The 20314-nt window shown below is 55.3% G+C and overlaps 1 protein-coding gene across 5 annotated transcripts in view; it reads left to right on the top strand.

Moving 5' to 3' along the window:
* Window positions 1-20314, top strand: part of SEPTIN9 (septin 9) — a 134559-nt gene that overhangs the window by 101490 nt on the left and 12755 nt on the right. For 4 of the 5 annotated variants that reach the window (XM_065694186.1, XM_065694189.1, XM_065694185.1 and 1 more), the window contains 4 exons: window positions 13632-13823; window positions 17302-17430; window positions 17779-17860; window positions 18651-18788. In XM_065694186.1, coding sequence (XP_065550258.1) covers window positions 13632-13823; window positions 17302-17430; window positions 17779-17860; window positions 18651-18788 — 541 coding nt within the window. Of the gene's footprint in view, window positions 1-6788; window positions 6859-13631; window positions 13824-17301; window positions 17431-17778; window positions 17861-18650; window positions 18789-20314 lie in introns of those variants that run through there. The other variant, XM_065694190.1, reaches the window with a different exon arrangement.

Raw genomic sequence — 20314 nt, 5'->3', positions numbered from 1 at the left:
TCTGCCCCCCCCCAACCGGGATAACTCTTGCTACAGATGCAAAACCTGCTGGAGGGGCCTGGTGAAGCGGGGCTGTAAAAGACACATTATCTTTGGGAATTGGATTAAGGCCCCTTTTTCTGCACTGGGTGGATTTGGGTGACATGAAGTCTCTCTTTGTCCCGCACTGTATTTCTGGCCCAGCTGCAGTGGGTTAACCCTTTCTCATCCCACACAATCCTGGTGATGAATGGCCCTTTGCTAAGCAACGGGGACCTTTTCCCAGGGCTGCTGTGGGTGGAAGCAGGGACACTCGGGCTGTGTCCTCCTCATGTGCAGCTGGGGGGCTGAGTGGCAAAGCTGTGATGCCTGGGTAGGGGACCACGGTGACATGAATGTGAGAAAGGACCTGCCCTAGTGCTGCTTTATGCTGCCTTTCCTTGGCATTTTGATCTGCCTTTATTCCCCCAGATAAACTGGTGGTAGGGGAGATGTGCCCCAGTCCTGCACTGGGAGCAGAGCCCTCTTGGTGCTGGGGCAGCCCCAGACTGCCTGGATGGCACAGAGGGACATGGGAGGGGACAAAAGCCGCAGTGAACACAGAGCCTGGGCCAGCTGGCAAGAGCAGAGAGGTGCTTGTGTGTTGCTCAGAGAGCAATTGGCATGGCAGTTGTGCTCCCTGGGGCAGTGATGCCCAGCCAGGCCCTGGCACTGTGCTGGAGTCAGGAGCATCCTTTTGTCAGGAGAAGACTTAATTCCCAGCCAGCACCAGCACCATGGCGGGCAGAGAGCACCCAGACGGCTCCAAGGAAGCCCTTGGCTCCCTTGCCCAGGGTCTGAGGAGGCAGCTTGGGTTGGTCTTGGCTCAAATCTGCTGTGTCTGAGCAGAAATGAGGGTGACTGCATGGCTGTGCCTGGGGAACTGGTGGCTCTCAGCATCTTGTGCCACACACCCAAGGCTTGGGTCCGTTTCACCTTTTTATCTCCGCTGTGCCGCATTGCCGCATCACCTTGGATTCACCCCCATTGCTCTCAGCGTGTGAGGTAAATAAGCATGGCTTATGTATTTATGCAAAAGCCAAATGGCAACAGGGACCATCGCTGCTGGGGCTGGCTCCCTGCAGCACAGATTCTGTGCTGTTTTCAGGGCAGCCTCTGATAAGAGCAGAGGAGGGATTTCCCCACAGGTCCTGGTCCATGTCAAACAGCACCAGGAGCTCTGCAGACCTCCGGCAGCAGCGGGCTTGCAGACCACAGGTCTGGATTCTCCCTGTGCCCCTCTGCTTGGCTCAGTGTTAGGACAAGATCACCACAAGGCTGTTGGAGAGGTGCCGCCATCTCCCAGATCTAACCCAGGAGCAGATGGGGACTGAGCGGGACTCGCAGTGCTGGGAGCTGCAGGGAAGCAACGCGTTTCCCTCTCCCCCGTCCTCCTCCTCTCCCCCCTTCTCCTGACCTTTTCCCATCCAAACACAAAGCACTATTATTCGTGGAAAAGCACCTCCATCAGAGAGGACAGCTGGCCTGCAAGCAGCTTGCTGGGGATGGGTTGCTAGTAATTAAGCTGCAGGAGACAGCCCAGCAGCTTGGCAGCTTGAATGGAGTTTTCCTTCTTTTCAAGGTTGGGGTGCCCTGAATTCTTTCTTCTTTACCTCCAAAGGGAATTTATAGGTTTAAAAGGAGACGCACACAAAGGGTGGATAAAGGCCCTTTATGTGCAGCTTGCACAGAAGCACTGCTGGAGGTGAGGGTGCAGAAGGTCTGCAGGGACCCTTAGGACATCCCAGCACTCACTCTGAGCTTGGTTTGTACCAGGTGGATGCTGTGATCCCCAGGGATGTCCCTGCCTGGGCAGCACTGCAACATCTCCTTGCCATTGCCTGGGCATCTCCTCATCTAGAAAGGAGATCCCACTTTGGGCAAAACAGAGCTCAAGCTACTACAGTGAGTTTGCTTGAGCTGTGGGGTGAGCCAGGGAGACCGAGTTCCCACTCTATACCATTCCCCCTTGCAAAGGTGATTTCCTTTCACCAAACTCATCCTCCACCCCTGCTGCTGAGTCCACTTTGACCATGCTGCAGGTGCTGTGAGAAACAGGCAGCGGTGGAGGATGCTGGACCCCTGTGAGATGCCCTTTGCTGTGTGAGACCCACAGGAGGTCTGCGTGTCCCCCTTCTCTCCGAAGGGCAGGATGTTGGGGCTTGGTGGAGCGGGGCTCTGGGATGCTTGTCTAGTGATGCACAGAGGATTTTGCTTTACCCTTTGGGGAGTTATTTGTCCTTTGTGATAGTCTGGCTGGGGGCATCTGGGGACTAGATCATACCCTTGAGGAGAAGGGATGGGGATTGCTCCTAAAGGAAAGGCAGGAAAGTGCATTTCCTCTTGCAGGGCTGAGCTGTGCCATCTGCAGAGCTGTCCTGGACCCTCCCGAGCAGCAGTGTTTTGGTGCCAGCGCAGACCAGTCCCTGCTGAGCCAAACCTGTGCTCAGAGCTGCAGTGGGGGGAGTTGCCTGGAAGCTGCTGAGTGCGCTTTGTGTCTGTCTGAACTGTCATGTCAGTAGCACAAATTATACCCCCTGGAAGGGGGAAGGATGCTTGGAGGAACGTTTTTTTGCTTGCTTTCTCCAAATATTTGTGACCCGAGTGGTTTCGTAGCAAAGCCCATTCCCTTCTGGAAAATGATGGATTGCTCAGGCATGGTGAGGAGCCTCCTGCCTTCCTTGCTCAAGTGAGCAAATGCTGCAGATCCTCTGCAGAAGAAACATAGTGGAGGAAAGGAGGCTGCTGCAGGGGCACTGCTGGGATGTGACGCCAGGAAGCAAGGCATGGCTTCCCTGGGAAGCGAGATGCAGTGCTGGGCAGTGAGGCATGGGCTCCATGGGGAGCAGGATGCGTTGCTGGGAAGCGAGGCACAGCATCCCTGGGGAGCGGGATGCGGTGCTGGGAAGCAAGGCATGGCCTCCCTGGGGAGTGGGATGCAGCACTGGGAAGTGAGGCATGGCCTCCCTGGGGTGACTAATGCCAAGGACATGGTGCTAGCTGTGTGTGCTGGCTGATGGCAGCATGTAGAATTATTGCTTCCTTCCTTCCCTCCTGGAAAACAGGAGCAGGCTGGAGGTGTCCAGCTGGAGAAGCCCCTGGTTTTCACTGTGGTGGGAGCAGGAACAGTCTTGGTGCCACGTGTAACATTGGTTCAATGAAATGACCATGATTCAGTGATGCTGGCAGGTTTGGTTGCCTGCTCCTGGCCAAGGCACTGAGGGGTTGATGGTGGTTGCTCCCTGTGCTGCTTCAGGAGGTCCCTGCTCTGTGTGATGGAGCCTGCAGGGCCCTGAGATGCTCCCAGCAGCGCCTGCATCCCGCGGTACCTGCTGCTCCACTGCTGTCTCTGTCTATGGAGACCTAAGCCACCAACTAACATCTTCTATGAAGGAACTGGTGTGACACCTGCAGAGATCTCTCTGCCATGGGCTGCTCAATGCCAAAAGCCAGGTAGTTTGAAAGAAAAAAAACAGCATCAGCTATAGACATGGGAATCCAGTGCAGCCAGAAGGAGGAAATACTGTTCTGTAGGTCTTACAACTACAGACCTTCTGGGGAGTTATCCTGCACGTTCAGAAGGGACCATGGCAGCTGCCTGCCAGAGCGCTTCCCAGGCAGTAACACCTGCAGACCTGCAGCCAGGCTCTTAGGGAAGTGCTGGGGCTCGTTTTAGATGTTCCTGGTTGGTACGGAATCCTTTCTGCTCCTGCTGGAAGTGATGGTGTCTCTTGCAGTGTGTAAAACATTACATTTTGGTCTTGTGGTCTGCAAGCCCATGACCTTTTCTTGGTCATGCTGCTTTGCACTGAGCTTTATGCTTTACCAAGGTCTCTGGATGTGCTTTTCATTCTGCTATTGATCAGAGATTATAAATATAGCTGCCTGGATTTCCAGCTATCCATCTAAGTCATTGGGGACTTGCAGGTGGTCAGCACTGCTGCACTACTCAAACCATCAAATGATTTACTAAGCCCTAACGGTGCACTTATAACTGGGGACTGGTGCAGTGCAGTACAAATTGGAAATGTCCCTTCAGCATTCCTGTGGAGGTGACAGGAGGTCCTGAGGACATCTTTAGAGGTGGGCAGATCGGGGTGAAACATGCCCAAGGCCAGGCTGGATGGTGCTTGAAGCAACCTGCTCTAGTGGAAGGTGTCCCTGCCCATGGCAGGGGGTTGGAACCAGATGAGCTTTAAGGTCCCTTCCAACCCAAACCGGTCTGTGATACGGGTCTGTGTTGGCACCTTCTCCAGTGAGCCCTACCAGCCCTGCAATAACACTCTGTGCAGTGTGGCTGTGACATGGGGACCTGCATAAGGCAGGCAGGAACCTTCCTTGTTTTGGATTAGTTGAAGATTAAGAACTGGATCTGTAGTTAGTTCAAAATCCTTGGTAGGAATTGCAACAGCAAGAGGGCCTCGATGGAATTGCTCTAAAACTCTGATTATCAAGAGAAGAACAATGACTTTGGGATTTTAAAACTCTGTGTAGGGGATGTGGATCCAGCTCTTGGCTTTGTTGTAAGTTTTCTGCACGACCCTGGGCGAGTCACTTAATCCTTCTCCTGTTCATCTGCACCATAGGGGTAAGGCTGCTTCCTTTGGTAGGTCCTGCCTGTTTGCAGAGTGGGCTCTTGCAGCCAGGAACAAGCAGTGGGAGAACAAGTACAGCAGGGCCCTGCTCCCCATGCAGGAATAGAGATGCTCCTGGAGTAACAAACCTCTGAGGTGGCTCCTTGTCACTCTGTGAGTGCCTTCTCTACACAAACAGCCCAAAGCCGTCCAAGAGCCTTCATAAGGACAGCACAGTTACCAAAGTCCAATGTATTTATTTGCTTTGAGGCCAAGGATGGCATTTTCTTGTCCTGAGCTGCTTTCTCCCCTGCCTTGGGTTGTTTCGGAGAAGGATGAGATATGAGTTGAAACAAAATATTTTCTGTGGATTAATCTGAAAAACAGCTTGTACAGTGTGAGCTCTGTCCTGCTCCTCCTGCCCAGCTTTGGTGACCAAGGGGGAACTTTTCTATAGTTGGTTGGTTTTGTTTCCCCCCCTCACAGGTAAGACTAAAACATCACATGGTTTCAATGGGAAAAAGTACCACAGAGGGACTTCATGTGGCTGAGCATCCTGCGTGCACGCAGGCCTTGGTCTGGGCATGTGAGCCCCATGCTGAATGCTTAACACCTGCACAGCACTACAGATGTGGTTAATGTGAGGGCAGGGACTTGAAGAGTGAATCACATCTGCAAAGCCCACGTGCACCTGAGATGCCCCAAGCAAGCACAGCATCTGAGTGAGCGCAGCAGAGCTTTGCTGAGCTGCTTTCCCCTCTGCTCCTGCCTTTCTCCAGCTAACACAAGGCTGGAGGGACTTGCAAACAAACCCAGCTGCTCCTCGGGCAAGCCCAGTTTGGCATCTAGCATTGGATTTTCCTGGAGATTAAGGAGATTAAAACACTAATGCCCACTGATAGGGGTTAAAGCTTAAAGCTTTATTAAATCATAAAAAGTGGTGTAATCCAGCAGAAGGCTACACACAGCTGCAGCGTAAGCAGATTGAGGCTGGGTTTCCTGCCTGGGTGCTGGTGTGGAGGTTTCTCAGAGCTGTTGCTGCTGGTTGTTGGAAAGGGGGAAGGGAGGTGACAACCACGAGAGAGACAGGGGTTACAAACAGGGCAGGTTGTGATGCTGCTGGCATGGGCAGCAGGGTGGAGAAGTAGTTTGACAGTGGCCAGTGATGCTGATAACAGGTCAGAAGGGACGGACAAGTACCAGCCCCTGGCCTAGGGGCTGTGCATGGGAAATCGAGTCCTCTGGGTACTGAGAACTGCAAATGTGCAAATCCGGCTTAGCCCTTTTGTTGCCCGCAGGCCTTTGTCTGGGAAAGCAGATCTGAGAACTGCAGAGAGCTGGGGGAAAAATCATCCCGAGATCACAGGATAGGTCAAAGTGACACACCAGAACCAGAGGTCCCAAAGAGCCAGGTTGGCTTTGCATGGTGGCAGTGATGGGAGGGAGAGCCCCTTCTGCTCCTGGCCCTGCTGAATGGAACTGAGGGGGCTTCAACCCTCACCAGGTCAGGCCAGGACCTCACACGGGTGATGGGAGCAGGGCCAGGAGGTGCAGCCACCTCCCTGCCCCATGCACCTTGCTGCTGCCCTTTCCACTGGTGGGAGAGGTGGTGGTGGTGGTGAGGCTCTGGTAACAAGATACAAGGCAGGAAGAGCTTGTGGAGACAGATAACATCTTTATTCAGCTTAACGGACATGATTTCAAAGAGCAGCCAGGCTGGCGTGTGTAGGCTGCTGTCTCCAGATGTGGCCCAGGGGTCTTCAAACAGCTGCGGAGAAAAGGGAGCCCGGGGTCAGCGGCGCTAACACCCACCGGCGCCTGGTGTCGATCCCTACTGCGGGAATGCCAGGACGCTGGGAAGCAAAAGGCAAGTTTCATCCCGGAGCACCGAGCGCCAGCAGGGCTGTGCTCAGCGCTGGGGACGTGCCCCTGCCCCTTGGGTTGCTCGGGACGGGACCGACTTTGTCCCAGTCTCGCTTTTCCCCGTGGAAGTCCCCAGCGGGTTTCCCCAAACCCTTCCGCCTTTGTTCCTCTGCGGGCCCCCAGTAGCGCCGGGAGCTGGAAACCGCCTTGGGGTGAAGCAAACTTCCCGGGAAGAGGCTCCATCCCCCGGGCCGGGCTGCAGGGGGAGGAGGGCAGCGGGGGAGGAGGCAGCGTGATGGGGGAGGAGGAGGAGGAGGAGGAGGAAGGGCGATGGGGGAGGAGGCGGAGGGCAGCGCGGGAGGAGGCGGGGAGCCGCCGGCCGCCGGAGCCGCCGCCGCCGCGGGTGAGTCGCCGGTGCCGGGGGTGGGGGGGAGCCGAGAGGGGGCTCACGGGGGGGAGGAAGTGGTTTTGGGGGGGAATTAATCAGGGGAAGGGCCTGAGAGCGCGGGGGGGGGGGGGGTCCCGCCGATTCTGACGCGGGGCCCCGGACACCCGAGTGCGGAGTCGGGGGGAGCCGGGGCGGGGGGAGCCGGCTGGGCTCGTCCCGCACCTCCCGCCCGGCCCCTCGCCCCTGCGCATCCCCCCAAGAGGGGCCGTTGTTCGGGGAGGCCTGGCCGCGATGCCGGCATTGTCCGGGGATGAATAGCGGCTCTGTCCGGGGAGGGGGAGAACCTCCTGCGGGGTCCCGGCGGCCCTGCCCGCGCTGCTGCCCCCCGTAAACGGGCTCCCGGTGCGCCTGGGACAGAGCTGCCCTTCGTGAAAAAACCCAAGAAGAAAGAAACAAAAACCTTTCCCTTAAAAACCCAGAACACCAAAAAAAAAAAGGGGAAAACCCCAGCAACAAAACCCCAAGCAAAAGAAAATCATCACAAGCTAAACTAAGCCCGCGGGTGTAACCCCCCTGCTGAGCGCGGTTTACTCCCGCACCTCGGGGTGCTGCTTTCCCCTCTGCTGTAGCTGCAGAAGTCCGCGTGGGAGCTCAGCCGGGTTGGGAGGCGCCCGTGCGAGGTGCCCATGGGGGCCTGGGGCCGGACGGATTCCTCCTGCAGCTCTCTATGGGCGAGCTGAGGCTGCGGAGCGCGGCCGGCTTCTTTGTTTTCAACACAGAGAGCTCTGCGGAGCGGCCGTGGAGGGTGAGAGGTGCTTGCTCTCACCCAGAGGCTGGGAAGGGTCCTCCACATCCCTCCTGCGAACACCATCGTTCAGGATGGACAGGGACTTGGGTCTTCTCCCCAGACCCACCAGGGAGTCAGCTCTATGGGGTGCCTTGGGCACCCCGAGCACGTCTGTAGGGAGCAAAGGTTGCGTGGGGCTGGTTGATGGGGTAATTTTTGCTGGTCTCGGTGTGCAGGAGAGTTCCCTGGTGATGGGGTCATGCCCAGCGAGGCAGGGCTGGTCTTGGGGTCAGCTCTCACTCCACCTCCAGGGAAGCTGCTTATAGAGGGAGATCTTGGGGCTGGGTGGTCAGAGCCCTCCACGTGCCCGGGGCTCAGTTTGCAAGACTGGAGCAGACAAGGCTTGGAGTTATTTATGATCATCTCCTTCCTTTTACATTTCTCTGGGAAAACAAGAGAAGAGCGTAACAACTCCTTGCAGGTCTCTGTAGGGGGTTTAGGGCTGCTGCCTCACGTGGTTGAAGAAATGAGGATGTGCGGTTGCCGGCTGTGCTGCAAGGGCTGGCACGTGTCTGAGTCGGGTATGGTGTTATGGGGGGTACAGGCCTTGCATCGTATCTGGGGTGCCCCAAGGTAGTGCGGGGGCTTGTGGCTGAGCTCCCCGGTGGCCCTTTGTGAACACTTGAAGTTCCATTCGGGCAGAGCTGGCACCACAGTTTGACCTCTGGGATGAGCTCCCTGCATCCCAGCCTAGAAACATCCACGACTGGACCTTGTGGCAGCTGGAGGGTTAAGCTGGAAGGGAAGCAGCGGTGGGGAGCCCTGGAGCATCCATCTCTTGTAAATGAAAGAGCTAGTGAGGGGTGAGCTGGAGGGGTGAGCTGTTTCCGGAGTGGGGAGGGGACGGAAGCGCATGTGGGAGCGAGCTGCGATGGTTCAACATGCTGTGTGTGTCTGTGGCTTGTGCCCATGGCTCAGTGCTATAGCCCTGTCTGGTCACCTACCGAAGTGCTTGCTCCAGAGCAGGAATCACTGCTTCCTTTCTGATCTCTCAAAATGGATTTATCCTCCTGTTGTGTGAGTAGAAGGCTTCAAACCTGGAGCATCTTGCATGCTCAGGAGGCACCTGGCCACCTCTCTGACAGCCCTTGGGCTGATTTGGTCTAAGTGTAGTTAAGCATCCCCCACTATTTCTGGGTCATGTTTGTTGGCACCTGAGTGGAGATACAAGCTGAGAAGGAAATGTAACTGGTTGGTAGGTGGGCCTGGGCTGGTGGCCAGCCTGAGACCATAGTCTCATGCCCAGGGATGCGAGGGACAGGCTCCAGCTTGGGCCTGGCTGTGCCAGCCAGTGCAGATAAATTGTAAGTGAACAATAGAAACGTCCCTAAGTTGCAGTTTGGTGCTGCAGGGTCCATGGTGGTGGCTCTGCATGCCGGGCTGAGCTCTCCTCCTGGGTGCAGTTTCAGCCCAAGCTGTGTCTCACATTCCCTGCTACCCACACATCCCTCTAGGACCAGTGTGGATCTGCTGCGTGCAGCGCTGGGGAATCTCACAGTGGCTCTGACTGGGCAGCAGTGCCTAGGTTTGCATCCAGTCCTGGCTTTGCTGCCTCTTCCCTCCTGACTCCTCCTGTCCCCTTGAAAGAGAAAGCTGTGGCTCTGCCACCTCCTCCATGGGTTGAAACCATTTCCATAGCTTGTGGTCACTAGCCTGGTGTGCAAAGGGGAGGGTTGTGCAGTCCCAGTGGCTGGCTGTAGTTAACCAGGAACTATGAATTCACCCTTTGGTTCCAAAAATATCTCTGTTACACCCTACAGGCACAGTTTTGTAAGATTGCTGCTTCCAAAAATTGACAGGTTACTTGGTGCACACTGCTCCCTGGAAAGCTGAGTATCCCTTGTGGATGCTCAGCTGCCTGGGAAGCTGTTATGTTCTCACACCCTGATACACCACTGCTTGCTGCTGTGAATCTTCTCTTTGTGCTCACATGAACCCATCCAGCAAACCTGGAAGCCCTTTGTGCTCCCAGTCTCTGTCGTGTGGAGGGAAGGGGAGTTATCCCACTGCAGTGTCCTGGGTGCTTGTAGCTCTGCAGAACTGGCTGCAGAATCACCGAAAGGTGGCAAATACTTGGCACTCGCTGCATCCAGGGATGTTGCTTCGGTTTGCTCAGCAAGCATTAGCGTTTCTCCGTTGACTGCATGTACAACTGAACGCTGTGTGAATGGCTTGAGTCTGGTGGTGGGGCCATGCAGAGGTGCACTTCCTGGCCTCTCTTGGTGGCTTCATGGAGCTGCTGAGAACCAGGTCCATGACCAGTGTAGGGTCAGCTCTGCCCTTCCAGATCACCAGCATCCCACTCCCCGTGCATTGCTGAAGCAGAACATGGAGCTGCTGGGTCTAGCCAAGAGCTAGGGTATGTGAGATGTTCCCAGTCCGGCCTCTCCAAGGATTATTTAACCTTCATGTATCTGCAGTGGAAACACTATTCTCCTACCAAACCCTTTCCCAAATCCTTGATGAGGACTGCCAGGCATTCCGGGTGAGCCCAAGGCCTGTTTTTGTATCCCATGCCCGCAGCTGACCTGGGATTTTGCATCAGTGCAGCATTCCGCAAATCCCATCCCATGCACAGCATCCAGCTGGCTGGAGGAGCAGGGGGCTCCCGGGGGGCTGCTGGGGATCTCCTCCTTGCGGGGTGCCTTTCATCAGCTGCTTTGCAGATGTTGGGTTTGGCTCATGCCTGACACACATCAATTACAGCACAACAGCTCTGAGCCTTTGGCAAAGTCAGCTTTAGAGCAGCTGTCCTGAGTCAGGCCGGTGCCCAGGCTGGAGCCGTGGGCCTGGTCCCGCTCTGTGCAGCACTGCCCTGACAGTCTCAACATCTGTGCACATGTGGAGAGGGTTTCCCTGGCAGGGGAGGTCTAAATATGGCACAAGCACGTGTTCCCGCGTGCTTCATGTTTATCCAGGAACATGCGAGCAGGAGGGAGCTGCAGGCTCTGCCCGCATCAGCAAAGCAAGCAGTGAAGCAATGGTGCGTGAGGTCTGAACCTGCTCTCATTAGGGATCTGGTGGTGGTCAGGAATTTCTGACAGTATAGGGTGTTTATCAATCCATCCCTCCTTGCAGCGCTCTGGAAGGGTCAAGCTCAGCGATGCTGGCACCGGGAATGCTGCAGTTTTGGCACTATCCCCACAAAGAGCACGATGGGTCAGACCAGTGCAGGATCTGGCCATGGTGTGCCCTGGACAGCCACTGCTGCTGATCCAGTTTATTTCTAGGATCTTTCTGTCTCAGACAAGTGTCCGCTGGGAGTGCTCCCAGCCACCCAGCACTGCATCCCCATCTGCCTCTGCTATGGCATAATCCTGTGTCTTGGCTGCATCCTGCCTCTGCTGTGCTGCCCATGGGCTGTGCTACTGAGGAGCATCCTGCAGAGTGCCTGCATGCTCTGCAGGTGACAAACCAGGTGACAAACCGCTGCATGCTATCACCTCGTGCTTCCTGTGCCTTTTGCCTTGCTGGGGCCCAGGGAGTCCAGAGCCCTCCTCCTCACACTGAAAGCAATGCGGTGAGGCAGCTTCTTCTCCCTGTGCTGGGGACAGGTTTGCCTGCACATCCCTCTGCCCAGGGAGGGGGTCACCCCTTTGCTTGTTGCTCCTTAGCAGAGCTTGATAGACAAGCAGCAGCCAGGAGCTGCTGGAGATGCTCCTGGCCTTTATCACATGTGGAGGATGGCTTTCTGCTCTGTTTCATGTCTTTGTTTCTCAGTGCATGCTGCTGGACCCTATCTGCACCGATTTCCCAGGCTACTGTCCCATCCAGCAGGACCAGAATGCTTCAGGTTCTCTCCCATGCATGCATGGAGGAGTCGGAGCCATTGCATAACCCGGCCTGCTGCTGGTGGCAGCATATTTTCCATGTGATTTAGTCGGGGTTTTTTCCTAGTGATATCTAGGTGGGGGGGTTCTCCACTTTTGTTCTTGCCATCTTGGAACAGGGCTCGTTTGGGATCTGCCATGAGGCACGCCACGTTGATGAGCTTTGCAAGGGGCAGTGTGGCAGCACGTTTCCAGCTGTGCAATAGCCTGAATCCATGTGTTCCCCCAGAGGAGCATGTTGCTACCATGTGTGTTTGCTCTCTGGCAGCTCTGTGAGTACACTGGTCTGCACAGCCTGGGACTGTGTTGGTGGAAAAAAGAGCTCAAAGTGACCCAGCAGTCCTTGGGATCAGTTTTGGGTTTGCTTTTATTCTTTTGCTATACTTTTTTCTGCTTGGCCTATGTTAGAGAGCGCTGTGCTCGCAGGAAACCAGCGCTTCCGCCTTGCAGACCACAGCAGGCTCAGTCTGACGCTGCTCCTGCCATCACCGGAGAAGGGATGGTGGGCCTGTGTTTGAAGGAGCCCCTTTGGAGCAGCCATGCTCCTACAAAGCCCTTTGGAGGGTGGGAGAGAAAACCGGGCAGCACTTCATCAAAGGCCAGAAATAACACTGGGGTTGAGAAACCGAGCTGAGAGCCCTGTTGCTCTTTGAAGGAATGAGGATGAAGACTTTGCAGTAAGTCCTTTGCAAATAATCATGGAATGGTTTGGGTTGGAAAGGACCTTAAAGCTCACCCAGTTCCAACCCCTGCCATGGGCAGGGACGCCTTCCACTGGAGCAGCTTGCTCCAAGCCCCTGTGTCCAACCTGGCCTTGAGCACTGCCAGGGATGGGGCAGCCACAGCTTCTCTGGGCACCCTGTGCCAGCGCCTCAGCATCCTCACAGGGAAAACCTTCTTCCTGCTATCTAATTCAAATCTACATCTTCAGCATCATCATAAATATGCATTGCAAAGAGCTTAACAAGGATAAAATGCTTGCTCAGGCTGATGGTTGCAGGGACTCCCCCTCTCCATGCCTGCACCAGAGCAGCTTGCTCTGCACAGCCGATACTTCCAGAGCTTGCAAGGACCCAGCTGACCTTATCCATGTTCTGCCTTCGTGATATTTGCTATATCCACTGTGGGCGACATGAAGGAGCTGGGGCTGTGTGTGAGCAGACTGCATCACCCTGTAGTGCATGAGGGCCAGTTTGTCCTTCCTGATGTCAGATGCTCCTGGTGCTTCAGGGAGTGGATGGTTCCCTGAATTCTGTTAGGAAGCTGTGGGTGTACATCTGCTTCTGAAGCGCTTTGCTGACCTGGAGCTGTCTTGCAGGGCTGACAATGGCCCTGTCTCTGCAGGAAGCTGAAGGGTTTGGTTTCCTCAGGCAGATATCGGCAGAATTAGAGCAAGATCACAAAAGCTTTGTGGCTGTGGGGGTGTTGTCTGGCACGACCCGTTCTGCTGCAGGCGTGTTGGTTTGGGGTTTTCTGCAAGCTGGAGCCAGCAGCCTCCGTGCTGTGTCAGCTGGAGCTGGAGGAGGGCACATGTCAGTAGATGCTGAGGACTTTTCTGTGTCCTCAAAGCCACCCTGTTCCCTGAAACGGGGCCGCGAGGCATTCCCAGCAGCAGTCTGCATAGCGCTGTAATTACAGTGGTAGGGGAGCAGGCAGGCTGTGTAGATCTGCAAGGCTTTAACTGCAGTGCCTGGGCACAGGGCTCTATCGCTAAAAGCCTTCATCACTCACTTAAGTAAACTCCAGCCTTGGGCCAAGGACTTTCTCCATGCTGGGTTCCACTCCCTGGTGGCAGATCTGCTGCTCCCTGGTGTGCCTACTGCTCTCACAGCAGCATCCCTTTGCAGTGGCAGGCTTGGTGATGTGGGCAGGGATCAAGGTGAATCCGGTAAGTTAAGAAGGGGAAACCCAAATTCAGTATAGTTACAGGTGAAGGAAGATCCCATTTGCCTCCTCCCTTTTAGCCTCCTGGTGCCCTGACTCTCTGTGCATGCTTTATTCCCTCTTTGGATGCACCAGGCAGCTCCTTTCCTTCCCTGCCAGGAGCAGCAGCATCCCTGTGTGCTTGGCTCTGCCTGCCGCCCCTTACCACCCTCTTCTTGCCCCTGCAGGTCCAGAGGCAGTTCCCAGCCACGCACCCGGCATGACGGACGTTCCTCGGGATGCCGGCCCCAAGCAGGCGGCGCCGACGCGGCCGGAGAAACCGGCTGCGGACTTTGGTTACGTGGGGATCGACGCCATCCTGGAGCAGATGAGAAGGAAAGCCATGAAGCAGGGCTTCGAGTTCAACATCATGGTCGTGGGTGAGTTCTCCCCCAGCGCCAGCTGCTCGCAACGTGGTCAACGAGTTGAGTTTGTTCCTCTGCGATGGTGTTTGGCCTCTCTGGAGGCCCCTCAGGAGCAGCAGCTGAGGCTCAGCACTGGGGTCACTGCCTTAGGAGTCAGCAAACCCTGCTCTCGAGGAGCTGGCTTTAATTCAGCTGTCATTAAAGCTGTCAGTGGGACATGGCCTTGGTCCCATGCATTTTCCAATGTCTTGGGGTGCATTACCCATGGGCACATTCCAGAAAGGAGCATCCCAGAAGGTGTCCACATGCAGGGAGAGAGGGCAGGAAGGCTATGTGTCCAAATCCTGCTGCTTACAAGCTCCTGTTCGTCAGCTTTGCAAGGCTGCAGGGGGGTGGCATGAAGCAGTTTTATTTCATCTAGAGGCCACTGACTGCTCTGACTGCAGCATCTGCTGTGGGGGTCTCTGGTCCTGCAGCCCCTCTGCTCTGGGACTGCATGGGCAGCTCACCTGCAAAATGCTGGGTGTGCTGGAGAGCTGGGCACTGCAGGACACTGGGTGGGGGGGAAAAGTGGAAAGAAGTGAGCCTTTTATGCTCTTTTCCAGGTATGGGTGTTCGCCTGCTGCTGTGCAGCCCTTCCTGTGAGCGGGGCTGCGCTGTGCAGGCAGCAGCTCTCCCTGCCTCAACCTCTCACATGGAGCACAGGAGGATGAGCAAAGTAAAGCCCAGGCCATGGCCCATGCTGTACCAGTGGGGCCTCATCATCCTGCTTCCTCCTGTGAGGAGGGGTGCAGGGCTGCAGGTTTGTGCAGGGTGCCCATGGAATAGGAGCTCCTGCAGCCGAGGGGTGCTCCTGGGATAACAGGATGGATTGATCCAGTGCTTGCTAAATTGTGCTGTAGCCCCCCAGGGAGTCCTGCTGATGCTCTGACTTTCCCATTTTGATATTTTCATCCAAAAATTGATCTATGGAGAGGGCTCCCCAGGCTGGGGGATGGCTGCAAACCCAGTCACTGCGGAACCAGTTCTTGCAAGGCTCTTTAACAAACCCAGCTCTTTGTGCAGCAGGACTCCCAGGGCAGAGGGATTGCAGCACTGATCCTGAGTGTCCACAAAAAAGACTGAATGAGCTAAGCCCCTATTTCCCTGCCAGGAGAGGCACCCATCATTCCAAGCAGGCTGTGCTGTGCAGCACCTCAGCTTTCCGCTTTGCAGATGTGGAGGGATGTTGAGTAAAGGGCCCAGCTTTGCCTTGGCAGCACTGTGTGTGGTATGAAAGCCTGGGCTGCCTGGCTGGAAAACATTGTTCTTCCCTTGGCAGGCTCTGGGCTGACTGTTTACAGGCTGGGGAATTCGTGGCAGCATAAACAAGTGGAGCTCTGGCCCTCCCAGAAGATGCGGGAGGGATGCAGGAGAGCAGCAGCACCTCGAGGGTGCCCCTGCGGAAGCTGTGCTGAGACTGGGAGGCAGCAGCCAGCCGCTGTCCTGCTGCACTTCCCTAGAGGATGTTCAGGCTTCTAGGGATTAGTTTAGCTCCTTTATTCCCACCCAGCCTAAGGTGCTAGTCCTTGCATTGAAATCGTTCAATCCCTGTTTTACAGCGGAGTGGATGAGGGGAGAGAGGAAGGAGACAACTTACCCTGTGCGGGAGGTGGGAACTGAGCACTGCTGCCAGTGTCCTTGTGGTGGGGCTTTTTGAAAGTCTTCTGCCCTAGTAGCAAGGTCCCTGCTCAAAAGGGCTTCGCCAGCCCTGAAAGGAGGTTTCATGCTGAGGTCAGCTTAGCCCCGTACCCTCTAAGGCTGTAGAGATGAGAAGAAAGGCCTAAGCTTAAAAAGCCCCCGAAGCACATCTTTTGTGTTCAGATTTTGGTGCAGAGCAGCTGGAAGAAGAGAGCTGACCGGGCTCAGTGGGACACAGCCATGCTTTCCCTGCCTGATTTCCTCTCAGGGCTGCAGACCATGGGAGGTGGGAGCAGCTCTGCCCTGTGCTCAGCCACCGGGGCCATCGTGTCCCTGGTGTAGCCATGTCCATTGCACAGCAAGGTCTGCCTGTGCCCAGGGTTCAGAGGGGGACATCGCATCCATGGTCATGGTGGCTCTCGGCCCTGGTCCCTTTCCAGGCAGTGCAACTCTGGCAGCTTGGGCAGGCAGGAATGGACTGCCAGGAGCTCTAGCTCTGTCACCCCACTTTCCTTCTCTCCCCACGTGCTCTATTCAGTGATAGGCAGTGCAATGAGAGCTTCGCTTTGGCTTTCTGCATTCACAGCTTCAGGCCTGTTTGTGCTTGGCCCCATGTGTTTTCAGGCAGCAGAGGACCAGGAGCACACCATCCCAGCCTGGTCTACGTGTTTCTTCTACAACCCAGTTGTGAGTGAATGGCAAACAGAATTATCCTGCTCTGGATCGCAGGTTCCCAATGGCAGCACTGTACGCTCGGCTCTAAACTGCTGTTTGATCAAGCAGTGGACTGGCCAGGAGGTGATGCCCAGTGCTGATGTGCTGGTTGACCCTTCCGTTGGGTGCCTTTGGCAACCTGGATGAGTCAGGGCCTTGGAGGAAGGAGGGGAAACCAGCAATAGCTGGTTGCAATGTGGCTCATCAGAATGGGGCAGAAGGGGCCCCGGTGGTGTTTGCTGGAGCTCTGCAATGATTGCTGGGGCACAGAACATCTGCTCTGAAACCAGCCATCTGCTCCCTGCATTTTGAGGAGTTCCTCTATTTTCTTTGCTCTGGAAAGGTTGTTCTCCAGTCTCATGGAATAACTGGTCTGGAGATTCGTGTCCTTTCTGCACAGATCAGCCTCAGCTCCGGGATATAAAGCATGAAAGCGCTTCTTCCTAAAAGCTGTTTTTGTTAAAGTTGTGAAATCTGATGTGCTCCCTGGGATGTTGTTCGTGGGACTCAGTGGAGCTCCTGGCCTAGGCCTGCTTAAAGGGGTCTGTGCAGCCAGCTGGTATGATTGCAAAAGCAAGTCCATCAGGGAAGCAGCAGTAGATGCTGCAGGACTGAGGTCTGGAAAACTGTTGCTGCTCTTAATTCTGTCCAGCTAAGGGCTTGCCAAGATGCTCCTAAGTCTTCTCTATGGAGCTGGACAGGGGAAGCTGCAGGAGGCAGAGGAGGAAGGGATGCTCCTTCCTGGGGTTCTCTGGTCCCTGTGTCCTTCTCCAGGGCTGCTGAGTGTCACTGGAGCCCTCGAAACTTCGCTGTCAGTGTCTGCCTGTCCTCGGGGTTGCTGTGATTTTGGCTGGATGCTCTTGACCTCCTCACGCTCAGCAAACCAGCTGCTCTGGAGCTGAGGAAGGTGCTTGGGGCCCACAGCATCATCCTGCCTGGCGTGGACTTGAGCTCCTTGTGCAGGGTGGGCTGCAGGGGAGCAGCTGCACCTCTCACCTCCCTCCTGCAGATCCGGTGCAGGATGAGCCTGTCAGCATCCCTGAAAAAATAGCCCGGAAGTGAGTGAGTGCTGACTGTGGGTTATCCTGCTCTTTTCCAGGTCAGAGCGGCTTGGGGAAATCCACGTTAATCAACACCCTCTTCAAATCCAAAATCAGCCGGAAATCTGTACAGCCGACTTCTGAAGAGAGGATCCCCAAGACCATTGAAATCAAATCCATCACTCACGGTGAGGCTCTGTACATCCCACCTGGTGCCTTGGCTTTCGGTCGTGCTCTGCCTTGTGTCTCCAGAGATGCTTGCAGGGCTGAGAAAACATTGATTTTCTTCTTTATCCACCAGCATTGGCTTAGTTACGATGGAAGGGAACAAATAAGGTGGCCATGGGAGGTGGTGTTTCAGGGCAGATGGACTGATGCATTATTTTGGAGAACTGATTTGTGCCTGTTAGAAGCTCTGAAGGTGCATTTCTCCCCTGGGAGCAAGCTTCAGCCCTCCAGCTGGTTTTGGGAGGGTGGGCTTGGCCAGAGCACCCATTGATGCTCCCCTCATGCACTGGCTTCCCTCTCTGTTTCAGAGATTGAAGAGAAGGGGGTTCGCATGAAGCTGACTGTCATCGACACCCCGGGCTTTGGAGACCACATCAACAATGAGAACTGGTGAGCTGGCTGTGCTGGCGTGGGGATCGGAGCAGATGCCCCCGGGCATCCTGACCTGGAGCTGGTGCTGAGGGCTGTAGCCTGGTCCTGTGCCACCCGTGCTCCGTGGGGAGCAGGGAAGAGGGTTGTTGTGGGTGGGAGCGTGGTGCCATGCTCCCCAGGGCTGATCCTGGACCATCTGATTGCCCACAAACATCCTGCTGTTCGGGCATGAGGCAACCTTTGTTTGCAGCCGGGAGCAGCTGTGTGCCAGCCTGGCCAGTCCCTGACCTTGCTCATGTGGCTCTGAAGGTTCTGCCAGCAGCCCCTCGGACAGTGGCTGCCTGTGTGGGACAGCAGGGGCAGGGCTGGCTGATGGCAGGTGCCTTCTCCTCCCCACGAGCCAGACTGGGCTTGTGGGGTTTGATGCTGCTCTTGCTCCGGTGCCCTGCCACTGTGCAAGGAGCCAAGGGATGCTCCTGGTGATGCCCCGCTCAGCAGATGTGTTCAGGAGGTGACAAGGGAGGACTTTTAGGCACTTGCTTGTCTACACCAGCCAGTAAATCCCTTCCTGCTGTGGTGTATGGAGTTGCCAAGTGTTGACTGCGTGATGTTTGTGATTTCCTCACAGTTGCTGTATGAATGGGAACTGACAGGACCTAAAACATTCCCTGTGTGTGTTTTGGTTTGTTTGATGGGATTCTGAAGGGTGCAGAGCCACCCGTGGCTCGGTGCGCTCTGCTTCACACAGTCGGGGTTCAGGGTGGTCCAGATCCCTCACACATCATCCCATGTTCCTCTCTCTCTGCAGCTGGCAGCCCATCATGAAGTTCATCAATGACCAGTACGAGAAGTACCTGCAGGAGGAAATCAACATTAACCGGAAGAAGCGGATCCCCGACACGCGGGTGCACTGCTGTATATACTTCATCCCAGCCACCGGCCACTCGTAAGTACCCTGCCCACCTCGCTCAGGTCCTCAGGCCTTCCCTCTCGTGCATTCGGTCTTGGGCAGCTCAGCCATCAGGGTCATCCTTGGGATGTTTCCTGGGCACTTGAGGAGCTTGAGGACAAAGTGAAGGTGTCCTTCCTAAGGCTGGAGCCCCCACAATAACAGAGCAGAGCTGCTGTACCCAGAGGAACATGGTGTTTCCTCTTCCAAGGGGCTATTGAAGCCTCCCTGAGTTAGCTGCTTGCTTTGCTTTGGTCACCTTGTTTGCTCGACAGAGGATGGACATCGGTCACCAAGCTTTCAAACTGGACAGAAAGGCTGCCTTTTAAACAGAGCATTAATTATGTTTGCTGTGCCCCTGCCTTTGTAAGGGGAGAAGCTGCTTTTCCTCCCACTACCAAGGGAGCGAACACCCTCACCCTTTAAAGGTATTTTGTAGGTTGTTTGACTAGTCTGCAAGTGGGATGGAGTTTATTCAGTGCAGAGCTCTCCTGGCTCTGGCACTTCTCAAGTGACAGCATCAAAGGCCCAGATCTTGCTCTATTTTTTTCCTCCTTCATATAGCCCGCAGTGAAAATCTGGGGCTCTCAAAGTGTCACAACATAAAACGAGACCCAAGTTTCTTTTTGATCTGTGTCAGTTCCTTCCACTTCTGGCTCTGTCTGCACGGGGAGATTTTTGGGTCTGTTTTCAAAACTAAACTTAAGCCGCCAGCACTGTATTAATGTCAGCCATTTCCTCTTCCCCATGTTGAGATTTATTCCAATAGAAAAGACTTTGTTTTGCTTCTGTCGGTGGGTAGACCAAAAATGCATTCTTCGCTGGGATAAAATGACTGCACGGGCCAGTTACGCTCTTCTTGTGTAACTGGCTGTCGATTGGGAGCAAAAGGGGCTGACGAAACCTTTATGGTTTAATACAAGAAAGCGGAAAGCGTTTCAAAGGGAGATGACATTTTTAAGCCAGTCTGACATGTTGGTCCCACTTATCTCAGCCCTGATCTGCAGACCCTGCAGGTCGGAGTGTTGCAGCATTAGGTTTTTCTCATTGCTTTGGGTGTTTAACTTTTCCAAGCGCATCTGATGCTTAGGCCCTGCAGATTTGCAGCAGTGTGGAGCCCCATCCCCATGTCCCCTGCTGGAGCCTCTCCAGCCGCGCGCTCTGGTTTCTCTCACCCGCCGGCTAACAGCAGTTGTGGGGATATTCAGCTGCTTTGTTTCTTTCTCTCCCAGGAACATGTGTTTCCAATATCCGAGCAAGCCCGGCGGTTGGAGGCTGCTGTTGCTGAGCCCTGTGCTGATCCTCCCCCCCTGTAGCCTGATAGCCTGGCTGGGGCCGGCACACACTCCCCAGCCGTGGCTCAGGGGCTGAGGTTTCCTGTCCTGGTGTCAGAGCTGGCCTCTGGCTCATGTGTGCCCTTGTGATGGAGATAAGCTGAGGAATGAGTGAAAGGGGACAAAACCCCACCGGGACAGAGAAGTCAGTGTGAAATTTTGCTTCTTTGTGAGCTTGAGCTGGCACTG

Source organism: Lathamus discolor, chromosome 13, assembly GCF_037157495.1.
Source record: "Lathamus discolor isolate bLatDis1 chromosome 13, bLatDis1.hap1, whole genome shotgun sequence".
In the NCBI taxonomy this organism is placed as follows: Eukaryota; Metazoa; Chordata; class Aves; order Psittaciformes; family Psittacidae; genus Lathamus; species Lathamus discolor.
Note: the sequence above shows the minus strand (reverse complement) of the source record. Positions and strands in the feature narration are given on the sequence as shown.